This window comes from Lonchura striata, chromosome 4 (genome assembly GCF_050655825.1).
Source record: "Lonchura striata isolate lonStrDom1 chromosome 4, ASM5065582v1, whole genome shotgun sequence".
Classification (NCBI taxonomy): domain Eukaryota; kingdom Metazoa; phylum Chordata; class Aves; order Passeriformes; family Estrildidae; genus Lonchura; species Lonchura striata.
The window spans coordinates 8,429,650-8,456,614 of NC_140706.1; the positions used below are offsets into that span (position 1 = coordinate 8,429,650).

The window sequence follows — 26,965 nt, forward strand, 5'->3', positions numbered from 1 at the left end:
TTGTAGATGTAGGGCAATTTTCAGTTAACATATTTGTGCCCATGGAGCTTGCAGTTTTCATACTAATAATACTCTGTAGCTTCATAAACTAGAGAGTACTGGAGAGTCTAATTATGTTGTCAATTCATCTTGATGAAACAGACCACTTCCCAAACCCTCATCTATCTTTTTGAGGTGCAGACAATAGTGGAACATGTGGCAGGGTTATGTAGATTACTCACTGACCTTTTGTATTTAGCAGCTGCTTGAACTTTACAGTGAACAGCCATCTAAATACATGAATAACTTTGTTGTCTAAAATGGCCAGTGTGGTTCTGTTCATAGGATTCTGGTCCATAAAGGCAAGGGATCTTATGGTCTCATGTAAAATAAAATCAGCTTGTTAGAGTCTGGAATTGCCATACCAGAAAGAGAATTAATCTGTACAGTTGGTGATATCTTTTTAGAGGCCCCTTAATAGATGTCACCACTTAAAGTAGGCTTTAGGAGCAGACTTAGAAAGTAATTTTAGTGGTAAGAACTGTCACAAAGTGGCAGGAGAGTTAAAAGCTGCATAGCTCAGTCACATGCAGTCTGATGATACATAATAAATGTTGGGCAGTAGCATTCAGATCTTAAACTAGTGTTCCTATAGGTAGACTCATCTTTGTAAAATAACTTGAGTATGAAGCAGTTGATTTAGATTTGTTCTAGACTTAGTCTTCAGCATCAGAAACCGGACCCTAAGCATTAAGAGGTCATCAAACTGTGTTAATGTTTAACCATGTTTTAAAAATAATGACTGAAAGAAAAGTACCTTAAATAACTAGATCAGTTCAAATAATTTCAAAATGGGTTTTAGATTATTTTTCATATGAGTTTCCCCCATCCCCCATCCCAAGGTAATTTACATGGAAATAAAAGAAACCAAAAAAAGAGGACAAAGGAGCCTACAGAAGATTTTGAAGTTCAGGAGGCACCTAGGAAAAGACTCAGGATGGATAAACAGAATAATCGGAAGGTAATTATGTCGTTGGTTTGTTGGGGTCGATTTATAGCAGCACCAGTCACATTGCTGTAGTTAAGTTTGTCAGCATTTCCATTTTCAGGATTAAAAAAGAAATGTCCATATATCATACCAAACTGTTGTCAGTATTCAGAGATCCATGTGAGCTTACCACTGTGGTATTTTTTCCTTTGATTCTGAGGATGGAGGTATGACAAGTTCCACTTGCTACTTAAACTATTTCCCAAAGGAATGTGCAGAGGGAGGCATGACCTCTCTGCATTGTTATGCTCTGTAGTTATTTTTCTTTCCTCCTGATGTGGAGTTAGTTTTGCCAGACTGTGAAAGAAATACCTTTAGTCAATAGTTACTTTAGACAAAAGTCAGAAGAGAGGAAAGCAATTAAAACAAATCAGAAAAACTACTTTCCACAAACAGGAAGGCTATAGGACGCGTTAGAGTGGCATGCTGACCATTTTCTTGGGTTAGGAGACTGCAGTATATTTATATTTCTGCAGTAAAAGTATGTTTATCACACAAATTGCAGGCTCCTTTTCTGGTTAGCTTGCTTGTGAGAATGAGAATTGCCCTTACATACGTCACTGTGTATGCAGACACAGCACAAACCTTGTGGAGACTCGGGCACAGGTTTATGGTCATGCATGTAGAGCAGAGAATTTCATGGGTTTTACTTGTGTAAAGCTTAGCTCACACATGTGTTCAGATGTGTTAGTTGAGTACCATACTGTAGTGTGAGTACCATAGATCTAAGCTCAGAACTTCAGTGGTGCAGTAATCAAAAGAAACAACCTAATAGAATGAAAGGTAGTAGATTTATATTTTAAATAAGTTGTGGAGGACTTATTTGTAAGTGTCAGTTTGTTTGGTGGGCTGGTTATTTTGCTACTTCTGTTGATATTGTAGATATTAAGATAACTTTTTGTCTTAGAGTTTAATATTTAAAAAAAACCCCAGAATTTCAGATAGGCTTAATGAGCTGATTAGCAAGGGACAGAAATAATTCTTAATGTTGTTACCTCTGCAGACAGAAGGGCCAAAACTGGTTTTTGCACTTCTTGCTGGAATGGGTTAGTCATTGCATATTCATGTGCAGTTTTTCAAACATTTTAAAACTTGTCTAATTGATCTGAATATATTATAATACACTAGATGCATGGAATAATGAAGTTTACTTATAATTAATTTCTCCTATAAAGTCCTTGATTTGACTGTTCTGAAGGTACTTTCCTGTCCCACCAGCATTTGCACACTACAGTTAGCCTACATTCTCAGAAGTAGGATGAAAGGTGGTTGCAGTATAGTTCATGCTTGAGAGGTTCTGGTATCTTTGGTGCTGTGACTCAATGTGACTATACCAGCAGGAAAATAAATAACTAAATGAGATTAATGATCCCCATAATATTTATGGCACTAATGGTGCTGACTTTATAATGTGCATTTTAAAAATGTTGTTCTCTCCCTGGTCAGTTTATCAGAACTTCTTACAAGGGGTTTGTTGAGTGTATATATTAGGTAGTTTGGAAACTCCTAATTGCATATAGCAGGGTTGTGCTCCACCGAAAGGTCACACTTTGGTGTGACCTTTATGGTTTACACTTTGTTTTAGGAATTCTTTCTTAGTCTTTTTCCTGCCTTCAAAATCCCAAGGCACTTCCAGGTATATATGCTGCTGCTTAGTAGAACATTCAGTGAATGACAGTGAAAATATCTATGTAATGATTCAAAAAGGCAAACACTAACCAGACATCTTCTTTCTGCTGTTCCCAGTTACCTGCAGGTTTTTGTTACAATCATTTGGATAGGAGGAGCTTTAATTTCATGACATTTTAATTCTTGCACAAGAGTTGTGGGTTATACTCCCTTTGTCCTTAATTGTTATTTACAAGATCAGAATGTTTTCATATTAAGTAACCAAGCCATAAGTACCCATATGGAAGTTTTGAAAAACTAATTTATTCGTTGTTGCTTTGATGATGTATATAAAATGCACATTAACAAAATGGGGGTTCTGTAAAGTGTGCTTTAAGAATGAACTATCCTGTACATTTTCACAGAATCACAGAATCCTTAGGATTGGAAGGGGCCTCTGGAAATCATCCAGTCCAATCCCCCTGCCAAGACAGGGTCATCTAGAGCAGGTTACACAGGAATGTGTCCAGGTGGGTTTGGAATGTCTCCAGAGATGGAGACTCCACGACCTCTGTGGGCAACTGTTCCAATGCTCTGCCACCCCAAAGTAAAGAAATCTTCTCATGTTGAGGTGGAGCTTTGTGTGTTTTAGTTTATGGCCATTGCTCCTTGTCTTGTCACTGGGCACCACAGAAAAGAGTCTGGCACCATCCTCTTGACATCCTCTTTTCTTTCATTTCTGCCCAGAAGTGTAACAGCAATCTTAGCAAACCCATACTGGTGGCATTGGTGGTAGGGCAGCTTAGAGCTCAGTAAAAGCACAGCATGGCACATCTGTAGCCATTTGTGTTTATTTTTACAAAGGAAATCAGTTCCCTGGCCTTTGAGGTGTTCACCTGCACATCTTTGGTAAAATTGATTGTCAGATGAAGACTGTGAAAAAGCATGTAAAGCATTGGAAATGTGTGTAAAGCTTTCTGTTCAGTAGAGTTGTGCTTATTAATCAGGTGAGCATGTGTCAGGGTTAAGTATTCTAAGCTACAGTTTTAGTAATTTGAATGAATTTGTAATGTAAGAAATGGAAAAAAGTGGCATGTGTAAGGAGCAGCGTTTTAATTTTGACAAAGATTTGATGAAAGCTTCCCCAGTTTTTTGCCTTAACTTTTAATAATGAATTCTCAATCTGGAGCAAATTTAGGTGCTGTTCATTCTCCCTTGAAAATAGTGGTTTTATTTTGGAAATGCTGAAACAATCTTAACCATAGTAATTTAAAAAATGGCACTGCTATAAGCTGTAGAGTTGGAAGCAAGCCTCTTTGAGACTTAGATTTCTGCACAGGGTTTGCTATCAAATTTCTATACTAATTCTGCAATTTACCTTTAGTAATTAAAGGTTTTAATTTGACCAGTTTGTACAAAGAGCAGTAAGGATAATTTACAAGTTTTGTGTTTAGCACGCCCCCTTTTGATATGCTGAATTTGGGATGGATAAGTGGGATGCTGAAGTACTGTGTTCTTTAATATTTCTAATTTGTTTATGGGTTTGTACCCTGTGCTGTAAATGAGTTTAACTAAATTACCATTCAGATATTTGTAGAAACACTTTCTTTTTAATAACATAAATCCAGAACTAATTGCCAGTTGTATCCAACCACTCATAAATTAGGAGTTTTTTTATTTTTTCATATTTTTTTTTGTGACAGAGGGAGACAAGCAATGACAAAACAGCAAAAACAAACTCTTCTAAGGTCACAGAAACCTCCTCTTCACAAAAGAACCAGTCAGGTAATGTGGTCAGAATAAGTTTTAATGTAACTTTCAATTAAATAATTTTAAAATGCCCAGGTTGTCTGAGGCAGACAGCTAAATTCTGCTGACTCAGTGAGCAGCTGCAGGCACTGTGCCACAGCTGGGGGGGAGCCCTGTTCTGCACTGCCCTCCTGCAGCTCCTGGACTGAAGTTGTGCATTGCTGGCTGGGAGCAGCAGTTCACAAGTTCCCCGTGGGATGGCACCAGATTAAAGCTGGTGCCCAGAGATCTTGGTGAGCAGGGAACGAACCCTGCTGCTCCTGCTTGCCCACTGCACTGCCCCAGTAAAACAAGTGCAGTGGCCATCAGTGTCATCTGGTACTTTGGGGTTTTAGTCCTTCGAAATGGTGCTTGATGGGAGGCAGTGTGGAGCATGAGAGGGAATTCTGTAGAACCTTGGATCAAAACACCAAAGTCAGACTTGTTAATGATGCTCAAGTTGAAGGTAACTGCTATCAGAGCATGTCTCTGCAGGTGTTACAGTGATTTGCCAAAGATAAGCGAGCTTCAGCAAGTCCTGCACGGTGTAGAAGTGGTGATGTGCTACAGCTCATGTGTGGTACTTGGCTCCTGCATATAAATTTTCTCTTAAAAAGTGTTAGTGCTACTCAGATTGTGATGAGCTCACGTAGGCCTTCTCATATAACTGCTACCTCTGCTTTAAAGAGGTCTTAAGTCACAAGATACTTTGATTTTAATAGAAATGAGACTATAAAAAATGGGAAAACATTTCTTAGCACATACTTGATTAATGAAAACCTTTATTTTTAAAATCAAGCCAAAATACATGGCTTCAGAAGCTTCATGTTCACTCAGTCCTATGTAGGTGCCCAGAAGATGTACCTAAATAATTCCTTCCTTATCCGAAGGAATATTTTAAATGGCTTCAGGGAGATAACATTTTAAAGATCCAAACTTCACTTTGTAAACCAAAATTATTTTACAGCAACGAAAAATCTGTCTGATGCATGTAAACCTCTGAAGAAGCGAAATCGGGCTTCAGCAGCAGAATCTTCAACTCTTGCTTTTAGCAAGAGTTCATCTCCTTCAGCTTCCTTAACTGAGAATGAGGTAAAAAAAAAGTGGTGTTTGCACACAGCCATTTAATTACCGAAATTATCAGGTGTGAATCTTGTTTAAAAAAAAAAACAAAAAAGCAAAAATCAAAGGCGAATTCTCTAACGTTGGTGCTCTAGACAAGTTACAGTTTTGGCCTCTGTGAAACCTGTTACCATGTGCATTGCAATCATTTATTGTAACACAAACGTCTGATTTGGGGACGTCGAGATATTATTGTGGTTTTTAATGTATTTACCAACAACGTTTTAGAATTGTAACCTTCTATTAGAGGCAAAGTAAAATGCCAGTGTGTTCTGTATATTCTTCTACAGACTTTTATGTAAGTGTACTACATTAGTTACATTATGTAACTCAATATTGTCATGTTGCCATAGCTTTTATATCGAAGCAAATTTCCTAATCCTCTGTTTGATCTAGAACTGGACAGTTTTCTGAGCAGAGCCCCTTTTAACTCAGTTTTCAGGCTGTTTTAGTGCTATTTCTCTGTGATGCAAATAGCTCCAACCCCAGTAGAGTTAAACAGGCAGTGAAAGATGGATCTTTTTGATACTTGCTAATCATAGTCTTAGCTCTGCATATTTGGAACTGTAATTCTTCTCAGTTGACATACAATAAATGAAATGTAGGTACCAGAAGTGCATTCATACAATCCATTAAACCATTCCCCAAGTCATCTACACTGTTAAAACCAATCAGCCAAAGAGTGGCAGCATGAGGGTGAAGTATGCATGCTGTTTTGCAGGTGGGTTTGGATCCATAGTTGGTAGGATTTAGTAAAATAGCCATAGACGAACAGCTTCACCCAATCTGTGTTACAAAAACTGTAGAGAAAATACTTGCCTGCTAACAAGGGATTAGGGCTTCCAGCTCTCCTAGAGACTTTCATCTCCCCTAACAAATGCATGAGGTGCTGTAATGAATGCAGTTAAAATATCTAGGCAATGTTCAGTAAACAGTTTACCTTTGGGTAGGGGAAAAAGATTGCATGTTAATGGCTGTATATCTTAACTGTAACTGGAAAAACATTTTAACTAAAAAACCTCAATAAATACTCCCTCCTGTACCCCAATAAAACAAGCAAAGGAGGTCCTACAGGAAATAATGTCCATAGCAGCAGCCAAATAAAGTAATGCTTACTTTGTTTTCTCAATTGAGAGACTCCCATCTTTTGGCTTACCAGCTTCTGCTGGATTGCTTTTGCTGGTAGGACTTGCTGTGTAATGGTCTATTTGGGACTCTCTATTCAACCAGAGTAGTTTAAGGAAAAATCAGGGGGGTTTTGACTCAAAATATGCATCTCTATATATTGTGCACTCAGGAGAAAGATTCTTCTCTTTCTCGAGATTGTGATTATAAAATGAATTATCCAGAAGTCTTTCTTAACAAAAGACTGTTTTTTCTAGGATTGTGGGTTGTAACATAATGGTTCATATGTAAGCAAGGATATGGTTGTATCTTACATATGGCTGAGATGGAAATTCTAAAACTTAGCACTAATTTACCCAGCTACTGCTGAACAGTAAAAGGTCTGAGAAAAATTACCTTTATACACTGCTTGCAGAACACAGATAAACAAACTAGAAAGTGAATTTAATTGTTTTCAAAGGGTTAAAATTAAAAAAAAAAAAAAAAACAAGTCCCAAACAGCATAACAGAAAATACACCTTGTTAAATAATTTTTGGGGACTGGGTGCAGGGGGAAGTAGATTAATGGACTAAATCCTTGGATTGGTTAAAGCTACACTGACCTGAACTTGGACCAGCTAAGGATTGGGCCCAGTTTGTTTCCTATATTAGCTATATTTTTGCTGTTAAATAAAACAAAAATGTCAGGCATGTGTTTCAGAAATTAATATTGACCTGCTCTACAAAGCAAGGAAAGACAGGAATTCTGGATTGTGTGGGTGGCTCTTAAAAGTTTTTTTTCCCTTTTGTATTTTTATTTAGCACTTGTCTAAACAGCTAAATATGTGTGTGTCCTGAGAGCATTCATCTGGAGAGAAACTTTCCCAGTACTAAGGGGAAGTTTTTTAAAAATAAACACAGTCAGGTAATGATGAAAGCCTTGCACAGCTGATTGAGTAGGATGTAATTCTTCTCAACTTTAAATAGATTTAATGATTAACTTTCACATTTCTGTGTTCACTATAATACATCTAAGTGTTGGTTTAGGTGCTCTCTTAACAAGTATAGGAAAAATTCTCTGTATTCTTCATGAACATACATCTCCATAAGGTGTATATATGAGGATCCTGGTCTTTTTTTTCCCCTTCTCCTTTCTTTTTCTTCCATACTCTTTGTGAACAGCTTGTTCCAGAATGGAACCTGGATGTGACTGTTATTTGGCAAGAACTGTTGTTAGCTACACATCTCTTAAATGTCTGTCCTTTACAACCAGGTTCTAGGAAAGATGTGCTCAGTTCTTTCTTGTTTGAAAGATGCATCTTATTTGACATTTTAAAAAATATTTTTAACAATTTTTGTTGTTATAAGGGGATATTTTTAAAATGGAGTTTATTTGAAATACTATAAAATCAGACAAGGCCAAATTTTCAGTTGATAAATTACTTTGGGAAGGGAGATAAGAGTGGGAGTGTGGACTTGTTCAAACAGATTTATAGATGTGACATATTAGAGATTAAAGGTTCACTCCCTTAAAAAAATTGGGCTTTGAAGTTGTTTTAAGAGGGGTGGACAGAAGCAGTGAAGTGTTTATACAGGAATAAATGAATTTCATACGTACATTTAATTTTGAAACAAAATAATTTACTTCTAGGCACTTGACTCAAATCAGTTATGTGAAATATGATTTTGTTGAAATATAATTCTTAATGAGAAACTGGTAGGGCCAGATGTGAAAAAGATACTCAACACTTTGGAGTCTGCAAAAGCTGGGAGTAGTTTTTTACTGGCTATGTAAGACTTGATGTAAGCATCCAAAAGCACATATTTGTGAGAAGAGATGCAGGTGGTGTATTTTAATTTCTTTTTTAACCTTGGCCCTCCACCCCCCCAATAATGTAGTAGGTGCCAGTAAGAGTGTCACCAGTATTTTTTTAATAAATAAAAAAGACTTTACATTACCATTACTCCTGGATTATTGGCACACTTGGTGTGTTTGCATGAAACATATCTGCTTTAGCTTTTCAATCAATTTTTGTGATTATTGTCTGGCTTCATTAAACTGGATGAATCTGTTGACAGCAGATAAGTGTCAAAGTATAGTGCAGACCGTAGGTGCTGCTTACAAACTTTGTCAAAGAAACTGTAATCTTTTCCTAAGAGAGGACAAAATAAAGCACATGTAATACTCTCTAAGTTAGCCAGCCTGTCGTTCATCACACCCTAGAGTCTGAGCTGACCAGCAGATGGCAGCTTAAAGAAGCCTGGGAAAGATTTGAAGAGGTGCTTTTATTTTAATTTCATCACATCTTCCTTAGAGGAATTCTTTCTTCCTTCTGTAACAACCAGTGTCAAAACAAGCTCAGTTCCTGGTTATAGCTACAAATTCTTGTGTTTCCAAGGCCTAACAATGCAAATTACAATAATGCAAGCCTTTATGCTCTTTTTCTGCACATTAAACAGTGGATTTTTTTCTCATTAGTGATTTGAGACAGATTTCATTTATCTGCATTTTTAATGGACATTAGTATGTATACACAAAGGAGAAAACACGTACAGCTCTTAAAAGGTAAGGTGTTTGCTTGAGGAGGCAGTCATGAGACATACACAGCTTGCAACTCAAAAAGTTCATCAGCTCCATTTGTCAGCCCTGGAGTCTAGTTGTCCTAGAATATGCAGCTAAAAACTCCTACTGAAGGTGAAAATAACTGACTTTTTGGTCCTAAGAACAGGAAGGAAGGAAGAAGGGAATTCATGTTATTTTAAGCAAACTATTGATCTAAAGAAAAAGCAGTTGCTGTTGACCTTGCAAGTTGTTAAACAAAATCACTGTGCTTCTAGCATTTCATTCAAGCTTCCTGCAAATATAATTCTCTTTTCTAACCATTGCTTAAGGATAACTTAATATATAGTGCCACCTTACATCCTGTGACTTAGCAGACAGTTGTTTCCTGTGTTTGTTTCTGTATGCGTATGATTTTTTCCCCCTTTTTTTGAAAGCACCAGTAAGCAGTCAGGTGTACATTTTTATGGAACACTGCAAGTAGTTGGACTTGTTACTTGCTAAACCTCTGCTAAAGCCTCTGCCATTTTACATGACCTGCATCACCCACCAGACCATACAGTTTTGTTACAATGGTTCTATTTTCACATGGAAAAAAGTTCAAAGCTTCACTTTTGTTCTTTGACAGCACATTCTGTGTAGAAAATTAATTTTCTTGTGTTATTCTCCTCTTGTGTGTTACTTAGGCTTCAGAGTGCAGAGAATCTGTTAACTGAATGTTTACATGATTTAGGTTTTTATTCTGCATCCCCTACCAAAATATCATGAGTATCTGTAGGCCATTTTATACTGTTTTAAAATGTTCTCATAGTTTTAATTAACTTTCCAGGCAAATTCAGAAATGCTTAATATCCTTATCTGAAACGTCTAACTCCTGCTAATAATAAAAATGAAACTTGTCCCAGGCTGTCTTTTTTTTGCTATTATAGTACTGTGTACACTGTGGCACCGCATACTTAAAGAATTTATCTAGTCTAGCAGTATGGGCCAAAATATCACTCTTCATTCAGTTCAGGAATTCTTATATGAAATAAAGGAAATGTTAACTGTAACTCAATTGGCTCTGTCAGTTTTTCTGTCTCTGTGTGGGTGCACGATAGATTGTCTTTTGAATACAGCCTGACCTGTTTGTATGTTGCTTATTGACTTACTCTTACATAAGTTGTTCTTAGGGTAAAAAAAAAAAAAAAAGAAAACAAGAAAAACCCAACCCTCTAGCTGTTCAGCTTTTGTTAATAAGAAAAAAATACGTAGTTGGGTTTTATCTGTTGGAAAGGTGGAAAAGTTTATTTATCAGAACATATATAATCCAAGCTTTATAGAGAGAGCTCTTAGCCAGCCCAGCCCACTTCCTTCTGGGTGACTGTGGTGTAGAAATCACTGACTCTAAAGCCTTGTCAGGAAGTCTGAGATTGTAGCTGTGTCCTGAGTATTAAGGAAAGTGAAACTTAGTGGGCAAGAGCATTCAGAGCTCATGAAGATGTGCCTCTTTAATTGCCTGTGAAAAGATGCTGTGTATCTTTTGCATATGATATGTTAATATCATATGATGGTAATATATATAATGGCAAGTGACCTGAGATAGGATGCTGCTTAAGACATCCCTGTAAAAGGTGCAGGTCACTCTTTGTGGGCCCTTTCTTTTATGGATCCTGCTGCTCCTGCACTGGAGGAGACTTGCCTGCCAAGCAAGCATGAGGAAATAATTTCCTGCCATGCTTTGTTTTCATTTTATATACCCCTAGCTTTAAGATGAGTGTACATAGTGGGGTGTGTTTCCTTTTGATGTCCTACAGCCTGCATTATAAAGCAAGTGATGCTCAAGTAAACCAGTGGGAAGTGGGAGGGTCTTTGGATCTCAGAAAATTTGCCCTTTAGTTGTTTTTGTTACTGCTTAAACAGAACGTGACAGAAGAACATCGTTGTCTTGAATGACTAAGACCAAAGCTTGTATTCTTAAGGCTTAAGAAGGCTGCTGCACAAGCATATGTGAGTAATACAAGAAGGGCTTTTATTAGACAGAATGAATTGATAAAGTGAGTTTTCTGAAGAAGAAATATTTTTGAACAAAAATTACACTTTGGTAGCTGGAAAAGTCTAAAGAGGCGTGTGACTAGTGGGGTAGCAACTGTTGAAGTCTGTTCCAGTGTAGGCACCATAGATGCTCAAATGGTAACAACTTCTTCAATCTAAATTTCCAAATTCATTTTGAGCCTTCAAGCATGGCAGGAAAGCCTTGTCAGAATTGGATCTAGGAGAGGGGAAGTCCCAGGGAAGCTGATGAGCACAGAAGTGTTGTTGTTCATTCTGCAATTGCCAACACACAGTGAATAATATTTGGGACTTGATTCTGCTCCATGAGACAGAAGTTTTTGCCTTAGCAAATACTGATGCTGGTCCTTGAGGACAGCCTTTAGCTAGGAAGTAAGTACTTCAAGGGAAGGAAAAAAGACACACCATGACCCCCTCCCCACCTCCTAGGATAACACTGAGCCAGTAAGGATGCTTTCTTTGATCAGCTATTTAAAATGAAGACTTAATCCGAAATCTAAAACAAAAGGCACATTTAATAGCCATGTCACCAGCTGATCAAGCAGAATGTTTGAATTCTTTTGTTCTTACTGTCATAACTTCTTAAATTCCCAGGCTCCAGATTGCATGAGTACAGACATTTTATTTTCAGACCTAGAATTTCTGAACCTTTTTTCTTTGAAATTACAGAGCAGTGATTTTGCTGGCTCTGGTGTTTACTCTGATTTTGGAGCTGTCGGAAAGAAGGAGACAACTATAAGTGGAAAAAAAAAATATTCAAGTGGGTGGAGCAAATGTCTACATGAGTATTTGACTTCATCTGCTTCTTTGAACCACAGCATGATTTAATTTTTAAATTCTAGTCTATCCTTTCACAGCTTATATCATGTATCAATATGATTGGATGCCAGCTGAGAATATATCACTTAGCTTTTTTTTTTTTTCCTAAATAAGTGACATTTCAGCCACCCAGATATGGAAGGAACAATGCCACTTGCAAAGTTCACCCACGTGGTTTTAGAAATATGCAAGCTGTGTGTACATACCAGCTAGCATTTAACTCTTCCTTGTAAAAAGCCAGAGAGAACGAAGAATTGCCTTGCATTTTTGCTGAGGTGTGTGGCTGAGACTGGAATCAGGTACCTGGTTGTAAAAAATGCTTTAAAAATTATAGTGGAACTGGATTCAGTATTTAGAGGTACTGTGAGAAATGTTTCCCTATGTCAGTGCTTGTCCTTTCACCTTTAGTTGGTGGTGCAGTGAGCTGTGCAGTTAACTCAGACTCAGTGTTGCAGCTGCAGGACTCGTGTCACAGCTGGAGGAAGTCTTGCAGGAGAAAAACATTGAGAAGTGATTTTGTACACAAAATTAGTGTATAGAGTCTTCTGTCAAATTGACTTCCTGCCTGCCCCCCCGTAATCATTTTATAGTGCTTCAGACAAAAGATAAAATTAAGAATATAAACATATAAACTCAGAAAATGCACATAGCTGACTCAGTTTAATTCCTTTCAGTGCTCTAGTGTGTTTTCTTATTGTAACTATTGTGTAGAGTTGCAGACATTTCCTCCTCTAAGCCTGCTTGGCAACCTGTGTGAAAACCAAACACTTATTTACTCTATATAATCATGCCAAGGAAACTCCATTATTCCACCAACAGTCCTTGCATCCGTATGCACATGTAGGTCCCTTTTGCACATAACAGGTAAAAGTAGTCCAGGAAGCAGGAAGAAAAAGTAAATCTCATCCTTGTGTTTAGCAATTAAACAGTTACCCAGTGTTCAGCAACGCTTGCTGATGTAATCTGGCTTTGTACAGCAAATATTGCAGTATGCAAAGCATGTTCACTCAGTTATGAATTAATGCTGAAGATGGCTTTTGCAAGCATTGTTACATAGTCTTTCTAAAAATAGGTTGACATTTGTCAGAAAGAATCCTTTGAGCACTTCTTTTGGTTATTGTGAACAAGGAATTTTAGCATATAGTTCAAAAGAAAATTAAAAATACTTTAGGGGATTTGAAGTCCTTAGATGCTGATCCCTGTACTGTTGTGGACCTGAGTAACTGTTCCAGAAATACAGTAGTAGTATAAAATGCATGCTCAAAATGGCTTGAGTTGAGTAAACCCAGTTGTTTAATGACCCATTGCTACAATTTCTGTCTTTTGATGGGTAAAAATACAATACTGAACACAAAGAATTTACAGAGATGCCAAAACTTTGTCCCGGTTTGACTCAGTAGTTAAGTATTTTTTTCAATAATAAAGCTATGGGGAACTTGGAACAATGCAGTAATGTGTCCCTACATGTTCCCTTTTGAGTTTTATATGTGTAAGTAGTGAATAATGACTGAGACACATGGGAAAGGAAGGATTGCCTTGGGAGCCTGATGGGAAATTGGTCATTTCTGTGAGTGGTAATGCTATTTGGAACCTCACTAACCCCTGAAGTCAGTTCTGGCCTGCCCCACGTGAAGAGCATTAATTGGTTTTTAGGCTGTTCTCCTCCCTTTTTCTCACTTGTGTATGCAGGCGCAGAGTTTCCAGTAGAAAGAGCTGCATTTGATTTCTAAAATACCACTCTGCTCAGTGTTCAGGCAGTGAAGTGTGAAAGCCTCTGCAGGTGAGTCCTCACAAAATCATGTTGGTGTTCAGTAACTGAAGGAAGTGAGAAGGAAAGCCTGACTGATGTGCAGTGATGGCTGATGGTGCTTGCACTGATCCTCACTTCAGCAGAGGCAGGGTGGCTTCCATGTCACAGCAGCAGTAACTGCTAAAGAGGAGATGGTGGCATAGTTCAGGTACAATTTCAGTTGTACAAGTACAATTGACACTTGCTAAACGTCTGAAGTGAATAGCCTTGGCTTTTTTCCCTGCCTAAATTTATGCTCTTTAAAACAGTCCTTTGCCTTTATGAGAAATAAGAAATTACTCCAAATGTAAAGCAGGATAAAATGGCTACAGATTGCCAATTAATACATTTTGCCACTATTCCAAAGGTTGATTACTTTGAACTTCAGCCTGAATTTCAGAAGAGTTAATTATATACCATTTTCTTTGCTAGGAGGATTATATTACAAAAATAAGGACAAGACAAGCTCTGGTATGATTACAAGGGAAAGATGTATATTTGTAACTTAACAAGAAAAGTAACAAGCCCCCCAAACCTGTCCAGATTTGTATTGAAGGCTGTTTTGGGCTCTGGTATGTGAACTGTTAAAAACTTCCACAGAAGTGTTATGTTTCATTGCAGAGGTGGCTGTGTCACGTCAGCATGAGCTGATTTCTAGCAATCTTCTTGTAAATCATCTTTCCTTAGTGACTGTTTCAATCGACACGTATTTTAATTGCCAAACTCAGCCCCCCAGATGAATCAGAACCTGTTAGGGCTGCTACAGCTTGCTGGGGGTACAAATACAGTTTTCCCAACCACCTCGTGCTGTTCCTCTCTTAGGTTCTGGGTCATTTCTGAGGAACACTGGCTGAAGGGTTGTCTCAGCCTCTTCTCCACAGGCCTCAAGGAACAGATGCTCTTTTACTTCCCTGATATTTCCATTGGCTGCTCTGGGATTACTGCAGGAGCTGAGGTGTTGAATTCCAGTTCTCTTCATAGAGGGAGCTTTACTTAAAGATGCCTGCTAGACAGCGTGCCACCTTCTGCAAGATACAAATAAGGGTATCCTAAAGAAATGCATCCCTTTCTTACGACAGGAAATCTGCTAGTCTTCCCTTTCATTAGGGCCCTAAGCTGTGAAATGAGCTGGTGGAGTGTGTGTGAGCTGTGTGTGGATTCTGCCTGGTGGAGAGGATGGTAAAACCTCTGGTCATGGTGGCAGGGATGAAGAGGTTCTGCAGCCTGCACCAGCCCACAGGGCTGTATCACTGAGCTGCTTGTGCATGGAGTGACTCACAGGAGTAGAGAGAGCCAGGAGCAGGTATCTGGTCTTATCTGTGTAATACAAAACTGGTGCTTGATAGAGCATTTGATTTGTAAAGTGTGTGAGACTCCGACAGCTGTAAAGGAGAGATTTTGAGAGATACTCTCAGCCTGGTAGCCATTCAGTTGATGAACTGAGGGTACTTTGTTCATGCTCCATGTGTCGGTATTTGTGCTTGAAACCTGGCAATAATCTCTAGGTGGAAGTAAATTGCCAAGTTTTCTCTTGAAATGGGCTGATAGAATTTGGCTTTTGTGGTTGCATTTGTGATGTCGGGTTTGATTCTTGCCAGCACTGCTCCTTTTTTTGGCTCAGCAACCATTTAATTTAAATAAAGGGCTGATGCATTCATTCTGAGGCAGTAAAATCTCCATTCTGTAGGAAAATTGATATCAGCCTGAGGTTCACAAAGGCTGAGATTTTGTCAGCCATATCTAGGGGGATTCTGAAAAACTGCCTTCTGCCAATAGGGTTCCCTTTCCATATAGAGGCCTGCGTCTTTTGGTTGAATAGAGTGTACAAACCAAGGAAAATCTTGGGATACATTGCTTTGACTCATTCTCTTAACTAAATATATTTATCACTGGGTATGTTCTGTTTCTCTGCTCTGTTTCCAAAAGCAGTGAGCAGAGGGAAGAGGAGCACCTTCCTCAAGGGCCAGGCTCTGCAGCTCTTGCTGCTGGAATACTGTGTTAACTCAAGAGGTGCTGCACAAATGGCCTTTCTCTGGGTTTAGGTATTTTTTAGGGGAAAGGTGGGAAGCTCAGTGTCAGGCTACAGCAACACTGCTTGTTTTGCTTTGCTTTGTTTTGTTCTGTTTTGTTTTTAAGTGGAAAACAAATGCAGATCTAAGACCTTCCAGCTTATTTTTCCTCTTTTCTTTTCTAACCATGACTAATTCTGGCTAGTTCAAACAAGAATATAATGAGGTACTAAAAATGTTAGAGCAGTGCGCTGCTTCCACTAATTAATGTTTCTGTGGGAATAGTTTAAACAGAAATGAACATGTGTGTAAGTTTACTTAAACCATGAGGGAAATTGGGTTTGTCTTTCTGCCATGCTCCCACACTGCCTTCCTTTATCTGCCCCTCTCCAGCAAGAATTTTGCAGTTCCCTATTTCACAGCTCCTTCCAGGAGACAGAGATTTCCTGGTACCTAAACAAAGCAATGATTTTACCTGCAGTTTCTTTTAACCACTTATGGAATGGTCAGGCAGAATCTCCAAATCACTCCAGTTGTAGAAATTTTCATAGGTGAAGTGGGGGTATGAATTTTCACAGAGGAAATGAATTTATACCTTTGCAAGTAATGTGGGGAAAAAAACCCACCAACCAACCAACTACTGTCTGATTCTATTTATAAAATATTTTTAGACATGATCAAGGAAAGCAAATGTTAAATGGAGGAATGCAAGTTAGCTGGCAGCAGCAGTGAGAATTAATCACTCAAAACCAGTGTTTCTAAAGGGGTTTTATAAAAACTAAATCTAGACCTGGTTTGGTCTTACATTTTTCTTTCTGATTTCAAAATAATCATCTCTAATAAATTTGCACATTACATGGATTGGTTGATAAGGAGATTGCATGTAGCTGTCTCCAGCATGTAGCTGAGCCATTTTTAGGAAAAGGTAGTTTACTGTAGATAAATATGAGATTCTGTGTCTGAAAATAGAGAGTAAATTCTTCATATAAAGTGAGGTGTCTGTGTCCTGACAGATGGCTATTGGCAAAAATGATCTCTAAATAGCACAGCAAGTCAGAGTGACTTTCAGTGCCGTATTGAAGAGGCTTGGGGAGATTCTTGCACAGCAGAAGTGGAGAAGAGTGGTATCATGTTGGCTTGCTTTGGATATGGTACTTACAAGGCTTGTAATGGGTTATTGCCTCCAGTTCTCATGCTTGATTTTTCAACAACCTTTTTAAAGCACAGGAAAGGTTTAGAGAAACCCCACTAAAATGCTCTAGATGCTGGAAAAAGTCCCCTAGGGAGAAAATTAGAGGGCGGAACAAAAAGGATTGAAACAGGCTTAATTGCAGCATGCTTCCACAGGAGGAAAATGTTGGCTTCCAAGGGGCTTTTAATGTAGCTGAAATGCCTGGAGAAGGCATCATCCACTGTGAGCTGCAGTTAGACAGCCCAGAAGGGACAGGAGGCAGTATTTTTGATGGTATGTGTGAATAACCATTAGAATGAGCTCAGTGAGAAATGAAGGCATCCTTTTGCCATTCCAAATTGTGATCCTCTCCTGGAGAATGTATTTAGTGAGGCACAAGTCACTGAGTATCATCTGGGGGCAACAGCATGAAATTCTGCATCTTCTGGTGTAATGTGAGATGAGACAAATGACTTGGTTGTCCATTAACCTCCTTAAATTCTATTGAACTGAAAACTACCCTGTATTTTCTTTTAAATATGTTACTTAGGATGGGTTTTCTTAAAGTAAATTACAACTATTTTTAAAAACACCCCATGTTTACTACGTCTAGATCTGTTATATGAGATTTATCCCTAACAGGACTATCTTCTGTAGTATTTTGAGTTTATTGTTGACTGTAATGTTCCTTAAACATATTGTGAGCTGCTTGTTCTTTTCTTCCTCTCTTCTATACGCTGTTCACATTTCCTTGGAGAATATTTGGGTCAGAGACTTTTATATACAGCTTGGAATTTACCAAGTTTCTTTTTAAAAATTGACTGTTACTCTCTCATAAATCACACGCTCAGACTTTAATCAAGGGATTTGAAGATATCCCTGTGTTATGGCTAGGAACTTCTTGCTAACTGTATTCTAGAACTGAGTATAAATAAAATGCCATATTGCAAAGTTTTGGTGTTCTGTTTTGGCTGCCGGTGAGGGGGATTGTTGTATAATCCTTTTGATGAGACTTCCACAAATGCATATTCTGGTTTTAATCAAGGTGGTTTTTTTGAAGGTGGGGGAAACGAAACCAGAAGAGCGTGCCTAAATCTGCTAGTCTGAGTTGCAGTGTGTGTACTTCCATCAGTTCTGATGCTGTGCAAAAATCTGTGCCTGCTTTCTCTAACACCTGTGTTTAATCTCCAGATCTCTGATGGCCAAGGAGATGAACGCTCAGAGTCCCCCTATGAAAGTGCTGATGAGGCTCAGACTGAAGTGTCTATATCATCCAAAAAATCTGAGCGAGGAGTGGGAACAAAAAAAGAATATGTGTGTCAGGTGAGAGACGTTAGCTGGGCTGTGTTTCCCGAGCTTTCCTAGGAAAGGTCTTTTTAAATATGAAAATGACAATATTAGGCCAGAAACAGGTTTGTCATGTGTGTCTGAGATGTCTGTTAGTGATGAGGTTGCCATGGCAGTAAATGGGATTCTTAATACCTAATTATTTTTTCTTGACCTCCAGTAAATGACTTAGCCTTTCTGCTTGAGTTTCCAGGTCTGTAAGATAAGCATAATTTGTAGCTCAGAAGAAGCACAGGAGTGTTGCCAGGTGACTGGCCGGGTGATGCAGAAGAGCTGCTGGTTTCTGTGTTAGCACAGAGGAGAAGCCCAGCCCAGTGGGGTTTGTGCTCTGTGTACAGCAGAGATGGCAGCACTGCCCTGCTGTGGTGTGTGGCCAGGGAGCCACTGAAAGCAGAAGCCTTTCCTCAAACTGTTCTAGAAGGGCTCTCAGGCTATGAAATAACACAGTCCGGATCAAATTTGTTTCTATGAGAACAAGCAAGCAGTTACATTTCCATTTTTTGTATATAGTAGGAATAAGGTTGTATCTGTCTATAAATATTGGGTAATCCTCAAATTCTGCCAGCACTGTTGTTCAGTTCATTTTTAGTTATGCATGTGTCACTGCTAACCACTCAGACACAGAGGCATCATTGTGCCAACTGGTCTGATTGCCTTTTGCCAAAGAAAAGGAAAGGAAGGATGCTTTTTAACCCTACTCAGATGCATCAGTGTGCTCAGGGAATATTTCTTACAGCTTTTTTTCTATTCCTTTTTTTCTGTCAGATTGTATTTACTCCTGAAGCATGGTCTGAGAGGAATATTTCTTGTAGGTTAATGATTCTGTTACCTGTTTCAGCTTGAAGCTAGGGCATGTGACGATGCTTGTAAAATTATCTTTCACTTGATAAATTTGATTTCAACACTGGGAAAAGATATTTTGAGAAGCAGTATATGAAAAGGAATAAAGAAAACAGGTTTTTTCCACGTATGAACTTTTCTTTAACATTCAATGCCTTTGTGTTGTAAAAGCTGTGTGAAAAAACAGGTGATCTCCTGCTGTGTGAAGGACTTTGCTATCGAGCTTTTCATGTAAGCTGCCTTGGGCTCTCTGGAAGACCAGCAGGAAAATTCATTTGTAGTGAATGTACATCAGGCAAGTTTGTCCCTTTCTATTAATTTTAAAAAAAAGTTATGCTTTTTACACACATTGTTCTAGGACATCCTCCTGGACAGAGTATGTATCCTCAGAGAACCCTTTCTTATCCCTTGGGACATGACAGGGTGGGAGTCCATGGAGTACCGCTAAGTGTGCCACGTTTTACAGAGTTCACTCTTGTTTTCAGTGAGAACTCTCTTGCAACATGGCTAATTTAATCAGAATTCCATTGCCTTGATAACTGCAGATTATTTGCTTTCTGAGTGCAATTAGAGATGAGGTTTAAAGTCTATCACAATGACTTAAGAATTGTAGAAAAAAGAGCAGCGAGTGGAACATTTTAAGTTCTTTTTCAGTCTTTTGTGTGTCTGTATCAGTCTTTTGCTTTTCCTGTTAAAAGACTACCTTATTGCTATTAATTTCATTTGCTTTTAATCCTGTAATAACTTCTTCGAAGTTCTTAATTTCAAAACTTTACATAAGGTTTGTGTTCTTGCTCATAAGCTAATTTCAGTACATGCAGTAAACCTTGTTGGAACTGCTGTTTCAAAATGAAGCTTTTCCAACTAGTCCAGAAAAAAGATTAGAAGATGGTCGTCTTTGGTTTGTGGTCCTGCTTCAAATTTCAGAGGACCACAGACAAGACAATCATTCTGTTCCATTGGTTTAAAAAAATTTGAAAATTAAAAATTCCTACTTGTCCTGGCATACTGAGGCTTATAAATAAGAACATAAAATCAGATTGGTGAGGCTTTGGGTGTTGTTGTGTATGCTTCAGCTGCAAATGGGTTTGCTTTATTTTATGTGTATCTGAGCAGATCAGTATTTAATACTAAAGAGCTAAAGTAAATAGATTGCTGCATCAAGTAATGCAATTGAGTTGTTGAAAAAAACCTCCTCCACACTACAAAAGCAATTCCCTCATACATAACATAAATGCATGAGAGAGGTGTTTTAAATTCATGTGTTTGCATATTACATTCTGTTTATCATTTTGCCACTAGGTGTGCACACCTGTTTCGTGTGTAAGGAGAGAAAGGCAGATGTGAAACGCTGTGTTGTGTCTCACTGTGGCAAATTCTACCACGAAGCTTGTGTGAAAAAATTTCATCTCACTGTGTTTGAGAACAGGGGGTTTCGATGTCCTCTCCACAGCTGCCTCAGTTGTCATGTTAGTAACCCCTCACATCCACGAATTTCAAAAGGTAGTTTCATTTTATGTTTTTATGACTGATGAATTCATTTTATTTATGGTATGTTAAGGTAAAGAATGTGTCCATTTGAGAGCTGCTAGCTGCATTTTTGTTAGGCAGAAATGGACTATCAATTCAGAATTTTTAATTTAAAAAGTTGTAATAGAGTAGGTTTTAGTCAGCTTTAATATTTACCTTGTTTGTGCTCTTTTTTTAACTAGCTTTCAGTTAACCGTAGTTAACCATGTTTTCTTCTCAAGAGAGAATGAAATCTAGAATGTATAGGTGATGAGGAGAGAGGCAAAGCAGTGAGGGCAGGACCTGAGAATGTAAAAACACTGCAGCAAGGCTTGATGAACACGGAGACACTTTGATTCTGTGTGCAGTTTTTAGCTTTGGGCAACATTTGCAGACAAAATCGCATGACTCAGGAAGACCTGATCTACCCTGATGTGCATAATTAAAGCTTTAAATTGGGCGTAGGACTCTCTAAAAACCTTTATAAATTCAGTATTGTTGCAAACACAATGGCTGGGGTTTTGTGTGCGTGCATGTAGGGTGTCTCAGCATTTTTTTGCCCAAATGAGGAGTCAGTTTTGTGGCAGAGCAGCTGAGCAGCGCTGTGCTGGGCCAGCTGTGGCCCAGGGTGACGTGTGAGCCGTCTTTGCAGGGAAGATGATGCGCTGCGTGCGCTGCCCCGTCGCGTACCACACCGGCGACGTCTGCATCGCCGCGGGATGCGCCGTCATCGCCTCCAACAGCATCGTGTGCACCAACCACTTCACTGCCATGAAGGGGAAAAGCCACCACGCCCACGTCAATGTCAGCTGGTGCTTTGTGTGCTCCAAAGGTAAACGGCCGGGGAGGGAACTCCTGCAGAAGTGCGGCGTCAAAGCGCTTCGTTCCTCAGCCCAAGTGTTGTTTTCCTAACCTGTTCATAGCAAATAGTCACAAACGTGGCACGTTAAGTTAGGCTTTGTTAGGTTATGCTATAATGTGAAGTTGGCTTATGCTGCTTCAGGGTTTTAAATATCCTTTTTTTTCAGAAATAATTTATTAAAGTATGTTTTTACTTGGGCTTTACCCAACACCAGAAGCCCAATTAATTTTTACAAGAGACACCTAGTAAGTATTTTTCTGTTCTTTCCCCTGTGTTCAATGTACTAAAATGCTTTTTGTGTTTCTTTATTGCTAATATGTAATATTACACCATAAATATTTGAAGAGTTGCTTTTAGTTTAACAGCAGACTGCAAATTGAATCAGTATTAGTTGTTGCTGCATTTGCCACTAATTAAGAGTGTTTTGTTTTATCTTGTACAATAAATCTGTTCCTTATTGACAGCCACAAAATTCATAGTGCTGATTAAACTTGTAGCAGTGAAACTACCTGATTTGTTAACAAATTAGCATGCAGCATAGCAGCTTTTAAGCTGCAGCCAACTTTCCATTTGATAATTCATGGAACAAACTAACAGCCTTATTCCTTCTGCCCCCTGAGGGGGGGCAAAAAAAACCCCAAAATCATAAGAGAAATCTGTTGTGGTTACAAATTTTCTTACATATAAATGTTAATATATATTAAAACTATGTTAAACATATTTTAGTCATTAAAGTACAGCAGAGTAATTATAATTTGTGCATTATTCTGGCATTTTTATCACTAGCTTGCTTGTTACTTTGCATGTGTTACTAACCTGAGCCTGCCAGGCATTCAGATTAGTGAGGACCTTTTGGCTGGTGTACCCAACTAAGTGATGCGTGTGTTAGTTGCTGAGGGTCAGTGTGTTTTAACCATTTATTTTCTAATTGAACCTACCACGTGTATCATTTCTAAGCTGTCTGGAATGCCAAATTTACACTCTGATCTTGATGTTTTCCAACCTTTTTTCCTTTTTCTGTGTCTGTGCAGGTGGAAGTTTGCTGTGCTGCGAGTCCTGCCCAGCAGCCTTTCACCCTGACTGCTTAAATATCGAAATGCCAGATGGGAGCTGGTACTGCAATGACTGCAGGGCGGGCAAGAAGCTCCATTTCCAGGATATTATTTGGGTTAAGCTGGGAAATTACAGGTCTGATTGAAGGAATTTGTGTTGTTTTACAGTACTGCCATGTTTAACTAAGGATCGTACAACTGGTTGCTCCCGTAGGCCAGCTGCACACTGATTTCTGACTCCCCTCTGAATGCACCTTGCTGCATATTGATTTCTGACTCCCCACCTCCTTGCAATATTCATATTCAAAGCTTGCAGCTTTGCTGTTGCTCCTGGCCAAGGCATTACCCACACAGGACCCTTCGAGTCTTCTGACTTCTGCCTCCAGTGTATGAAACTTCAACCCCTGTTTGTGTCAGAGATGTCTGCCAATAAATTGGTATAGCTGGTAACTGGCTAAATTACTCCCTGGCAGGCTGAGACATCAGTCACTCAGGTTGTTGGTGTTTCACACTTGGATGGGATTTAAGTGAGATAGAGGTAGCTGGGGGTTATCCTTGAAACATTAATAGGAGTTATCAGCCTTTGCTTGATCTTTGACAATTGCAAGATTGGCAGGTCTTATAAAGAGGATGGTTTTGCTACCCAGGCACAGGGAGTCCTGTGTTTGTGATTACCTTGCAGGCAGGTGAAGTCCCACAGATCTGAGTGTCAGGCTTTACTTGTCTAGTCTTCTCTCACTCTCTACTAAGAGAGGGGACAAAAGGATTTTAAATCCTCTTGGATCCTGGAAATAATTATCAGTTACTGCTGTTTCAAGTGATTTTGTTAAACCGTCTCTTGCAGAAAAAGCTTGACTAAAATGCTGTATTTTTTTATTTGTACTTCTGTGCTAGATGGTGGCCTGCAGAAGTTTGCCATCCGAAAAACGTTCCCCCAAATATCCAGAAAATGAAGCATGAAATCGGAGAATTTCCTGTGTTTTTCTTTGGTTCTAAGGATTACTATTGGACGCACCAAGCACGGGTGTTCCCTTACATGGAGGGAGACAGAGGGAGTAGATACCAAGGGATCAAAGGAATTGGAAAAGTCTTCAAAAATGGTACACAGCTAAAAGTAAACAAATTTAATCCTGGGATATGCATGCTTTGTTTCTTCACACATAGCCTTGGTTTTGAAATTCTGTTTTATAATATTGAATTAACGAAATTTGTGGTGTCCTGGGCAACAGTCACTATTACTGTCTTTGCATGAAAACATTATTTTAATGTCTTGTAAAAGGCTGGCATCAACCTGAAATTTGATGTGATGATTTTTACTTTCTGGAAAGCTAAAAAAAAAAGGACTAAGAGAGTAAATTGTTTCAGACTAGGAGACTGAAAGAGTAGAATTAATAGATCTATTAAGAACAGTAACATTCCAGAAGCATTGTTTGGAAGAAAATTAAATGGTGGGACTAAGAAGTAGACAATGCTTTGTTTTAACAAACATGGGAATGAGCAAGTGAGTTTGAGGGGAGTAATCCTCTTTCTGGCATTTCTGTTGATTCTGCAATCTTTTTCAGCATTGCAAGAAGCTGAAACTCGATTTCGAGAAATAAAACTACAGCGAGAAGCCAAAGAAACCCAGGAGAGTGAACGTAAACCTCCCCCATACAAGCATATTAAGGTAAAGTTTGAAGAAGTGGGTACACAAAGGTTTGAGCTGAACAGTGAGATAGGATCAGGTTGTAATGATGATGGGAACTGCTTTTACAGTTATCAGATGGTAAAATTTTGCTTTCGTTGGAGCATCTAGTAGTGCAAAACCAAATCAGCCACCACTGTGTAGCACTTGCAGTAACACTAACTGTTCTAAAGTCACATTTGCTCTATTTTAATGTATTCGTCAGGTGAATAAACCTTGTGGCAAAGTGCAGATATACACTGCTGACATATCTGAGATCCCCAAGTGCAACTGCAAGCCCACGGATGAAAACCCCTGTGGCTTTGACTCGGAGTGCCTCAATCGGATGCTGATGTACGAGTGCCACCCGCAGGTGTGCCCGGCGGGGGAGCGCTGCCAGAACCAGTGCTTCACCAAGCGCCAGTACCCCGAGACAAAGATCATCAAAACTGATGGCAAGGGCTGGGGACTGGTTGCCAAGAGGGACATTAAAAAGGTAGGAATTGTCCTTACCCTGCAGAGAGTCGGTGATCTGCCATGCCGTTTGTGGGTTTGGGATATACTTCACTAGTGATCCTTGGTGTCTTGCAGGGGGAGTTTGTCAATGAGTATGTGGGAGAGCTGATTGATGAAGAGGAGTGTATGGCAAGAATCAAATATGCACATGAAAATGACATCACCCACTTCTATATGCTTACTATTGATAAGGTAGAGTACTTGATGGTTTTTGCCATAATTTACTTACAGCCTTATTTTGATCTCTTCTTCTGTTGAGCACCTTGGCAGGGCACTCTGCTACCTTTGACAGTCTGCAGTTTCACATATTCACAGGGTTGCATCTTCTGTGCCTGCTCTCTCCATTCTACATGTTCATAATTAATCTCCTTAGTTCTGTGTTATGTAATAAATTACATATTAAGGTTTATAAGGTTGTGCTTTGTTGCTTGAAATAAAGTACAGTGCTTACCTGTACCTGTAAGTACAAAGTACTTACCTGCCTAGTCTTAAAATGAAGGAAAATTTTAAACATATGGGAGAAAAGTAGTGATACAGTGGAAGGAATTGCTGTTAACAATCCTATTACTAAAATTTCAGCAACAAACAATAAGATTCTCACTTGAGAGAATTTGGAATAGAATTGTGAGGCTGTGTTCTATATAGAGCATTTTTTTTTTGCAGCCATCTGTCCCTAGCATTGTTTATGGCAAAACTAGGCTTGTGCTTTTGTAGAAACTCTTTTCCAAAAGCACTCTCTGTTAGTAGCCAGCCAACCCTCCACAGATTGATTCACAGCAAATTATTACAGCACATTAATGAACGCACCAAAGTAATTCAGCACCTGTGCCTCTGTGCACACCTCTGAGTATTTTCTTCCTCAGGAGAAGAAGAAAGTGAAGAACCTGGACAGCAGGAGTTAAAGATTTTCTATATTATATTGCTTCAGTCCCCAGACAGCTAGTTAGGAGAAAAACAAGAGCTGGCTGCCAGTCCTGCAATTTTTTCATCCCAACCATCATTCTTTTTCCCAAGGCTCTTGCTCTGTATTTCCACAGCTACTGTTTTCATGAGTCCTGTAACTGAGGAGTTCCTGCACAGGATGCACCACCACAGAATGGTGAAACCACATTCTCTCCTCTACTAGATTGACATACAACATCAGTGTGTTAAATATCTGAACTGAACATGTATTTGACTCTATTGTCATGAATAAATGCTCATTGTGGGTCTGTCTTGCCAAAACTGCCATTACTGGCTGAGCTGGCCATGCAGTGAAATGTGTGCACATAGGCATGACAGTCACACATGTGCATTATAAAAATGAGCTAGAAGGAAACTGAAATAATACTTCATAAATAAGCAAAGCCTTCTCAAGCAGCTCTGCAAAGAAACAGCTCTGGCAGTTTCAAGCTTTGTCTTGTTTTGTTAATGTCTGGTATATTTGGTGGAGATAGAAATTTAAGAGCAGTTGTTAGTAGGAATGGGATGTTTTTAGCTTACCAAGAGCTTGTTTTCATTTAAACTAGGCTGATTTGGGGAAAGAAATCTGGTGAGAAACTGCTAATCCCTGCAAGTAATCATGCATTTGGTAAATACCATAAAGTACTTGCAGATTCCTCACAGCTCCATGAATGCAGAGTAAATGGTGAAGGACTGAGGCTGAGTTTTGAAACTTCCTGGGGAAGGGGGTTCCTTAACATGCCCACCAGGATGCTCACAAGAACACTTGTCCTGCCCTGTGGCTGTGGTGGGTGCTGGAAAAACGTGAGCTAGAGCATGAGTATTGCTTTGGGAGTGTCACACTCCAGGCCATGTGGGACACTACAGTTTCCAATACAACATGTACCAGCAGTTGGCTGTGTGCTCTGAATGCAACTATTGAAATCAATCAGTTATGGATGATTTTAATATTTTTTTTGTGAGGAGGGAGAGAAAAGCCCTTCATCCTGTTGCTGGTTTGTTCTCCAGGACCGTATTATTGATGCTGGCCCCAAAGGAAACTACTCCCGGTTTATGAATCACAGCTGCCAACCAAATTGTGAAACTCTGAAGTGGACAGTGAATGGAGACACTCGTGTTGGGCTCTTTGCTGTGTGTGACATTCCTGCAGGTACCTCAGCTCGGGCTGGCTTTGGTTTCATTCTC

At 39.1% G+C, this 26,965-nt stretch overlaps 1 protein-coding gene across 9 annotated transcripts in view; it reads left to right on the forward strand.

The window, feature by feature from the left end:
• NSD2 (nuclear receptor binding SET domain protein 2) overlaps positions 1-26,965 on the forward strand; it is a 97,004-nt gene that overhangs the window by 63,456 nt on the left and 6,583 nt on the right. For 7 of the 9 annotated variants that reach the window (XM_085578481.1, XM_077782714.2, XM_021535661.3 and 4 more), the window contains 14 exons: positions 882-1,000; positions 3,061-3,165; positions 4,339-4,420; positions 5,391-5,515; positions 18,241-18,372; positions 19,408-19,531; positions 20,539-20,739; positions 21,398-21,577; positions 22,639-22,795; positions 23,554-23,759; positions 24,222-24,325; positions 24,549-24,818; positions 24,914-25,030; positions 26,789-26,930. In XM_085578481.1, the coding sequence (XP_085434607.1) occupies positions 882-1,000; positions 3,061-3,165; positions 4,339-4,420; positions 5,391-5,515; positions 18,241-18,372; positions 19,408-19,531; positions 20,539-20,739; positions 21,398-21,577; positions 22,639-22,795; positions 23,554-23,759; positions 24,222-24,325; positions 24,549-24,818; positions 24,914-25,030; positions 26,789-26,930 (2,064 nt within the window). The remainder of the gene's footprint in view (positions 1-881; positions 1,001-3,060; positions 3,166-4,338; positions 4,421-5,390; positions 5,516-18,240; positions 18,373-19,407; positions 19,532-20,538; positions 20,740-21,397; positions 21,578-22,638; positions 22,796-23,553; positions 23,760-24,221; positions 24,326-24,548; positions 24,819-24,913; positions 25,031-26,788; positions 26,931-26,965) is intronic. The other 2 variants (XM_077782716.2, XM_085578485.1) reach the window with 2 other exon arrangements.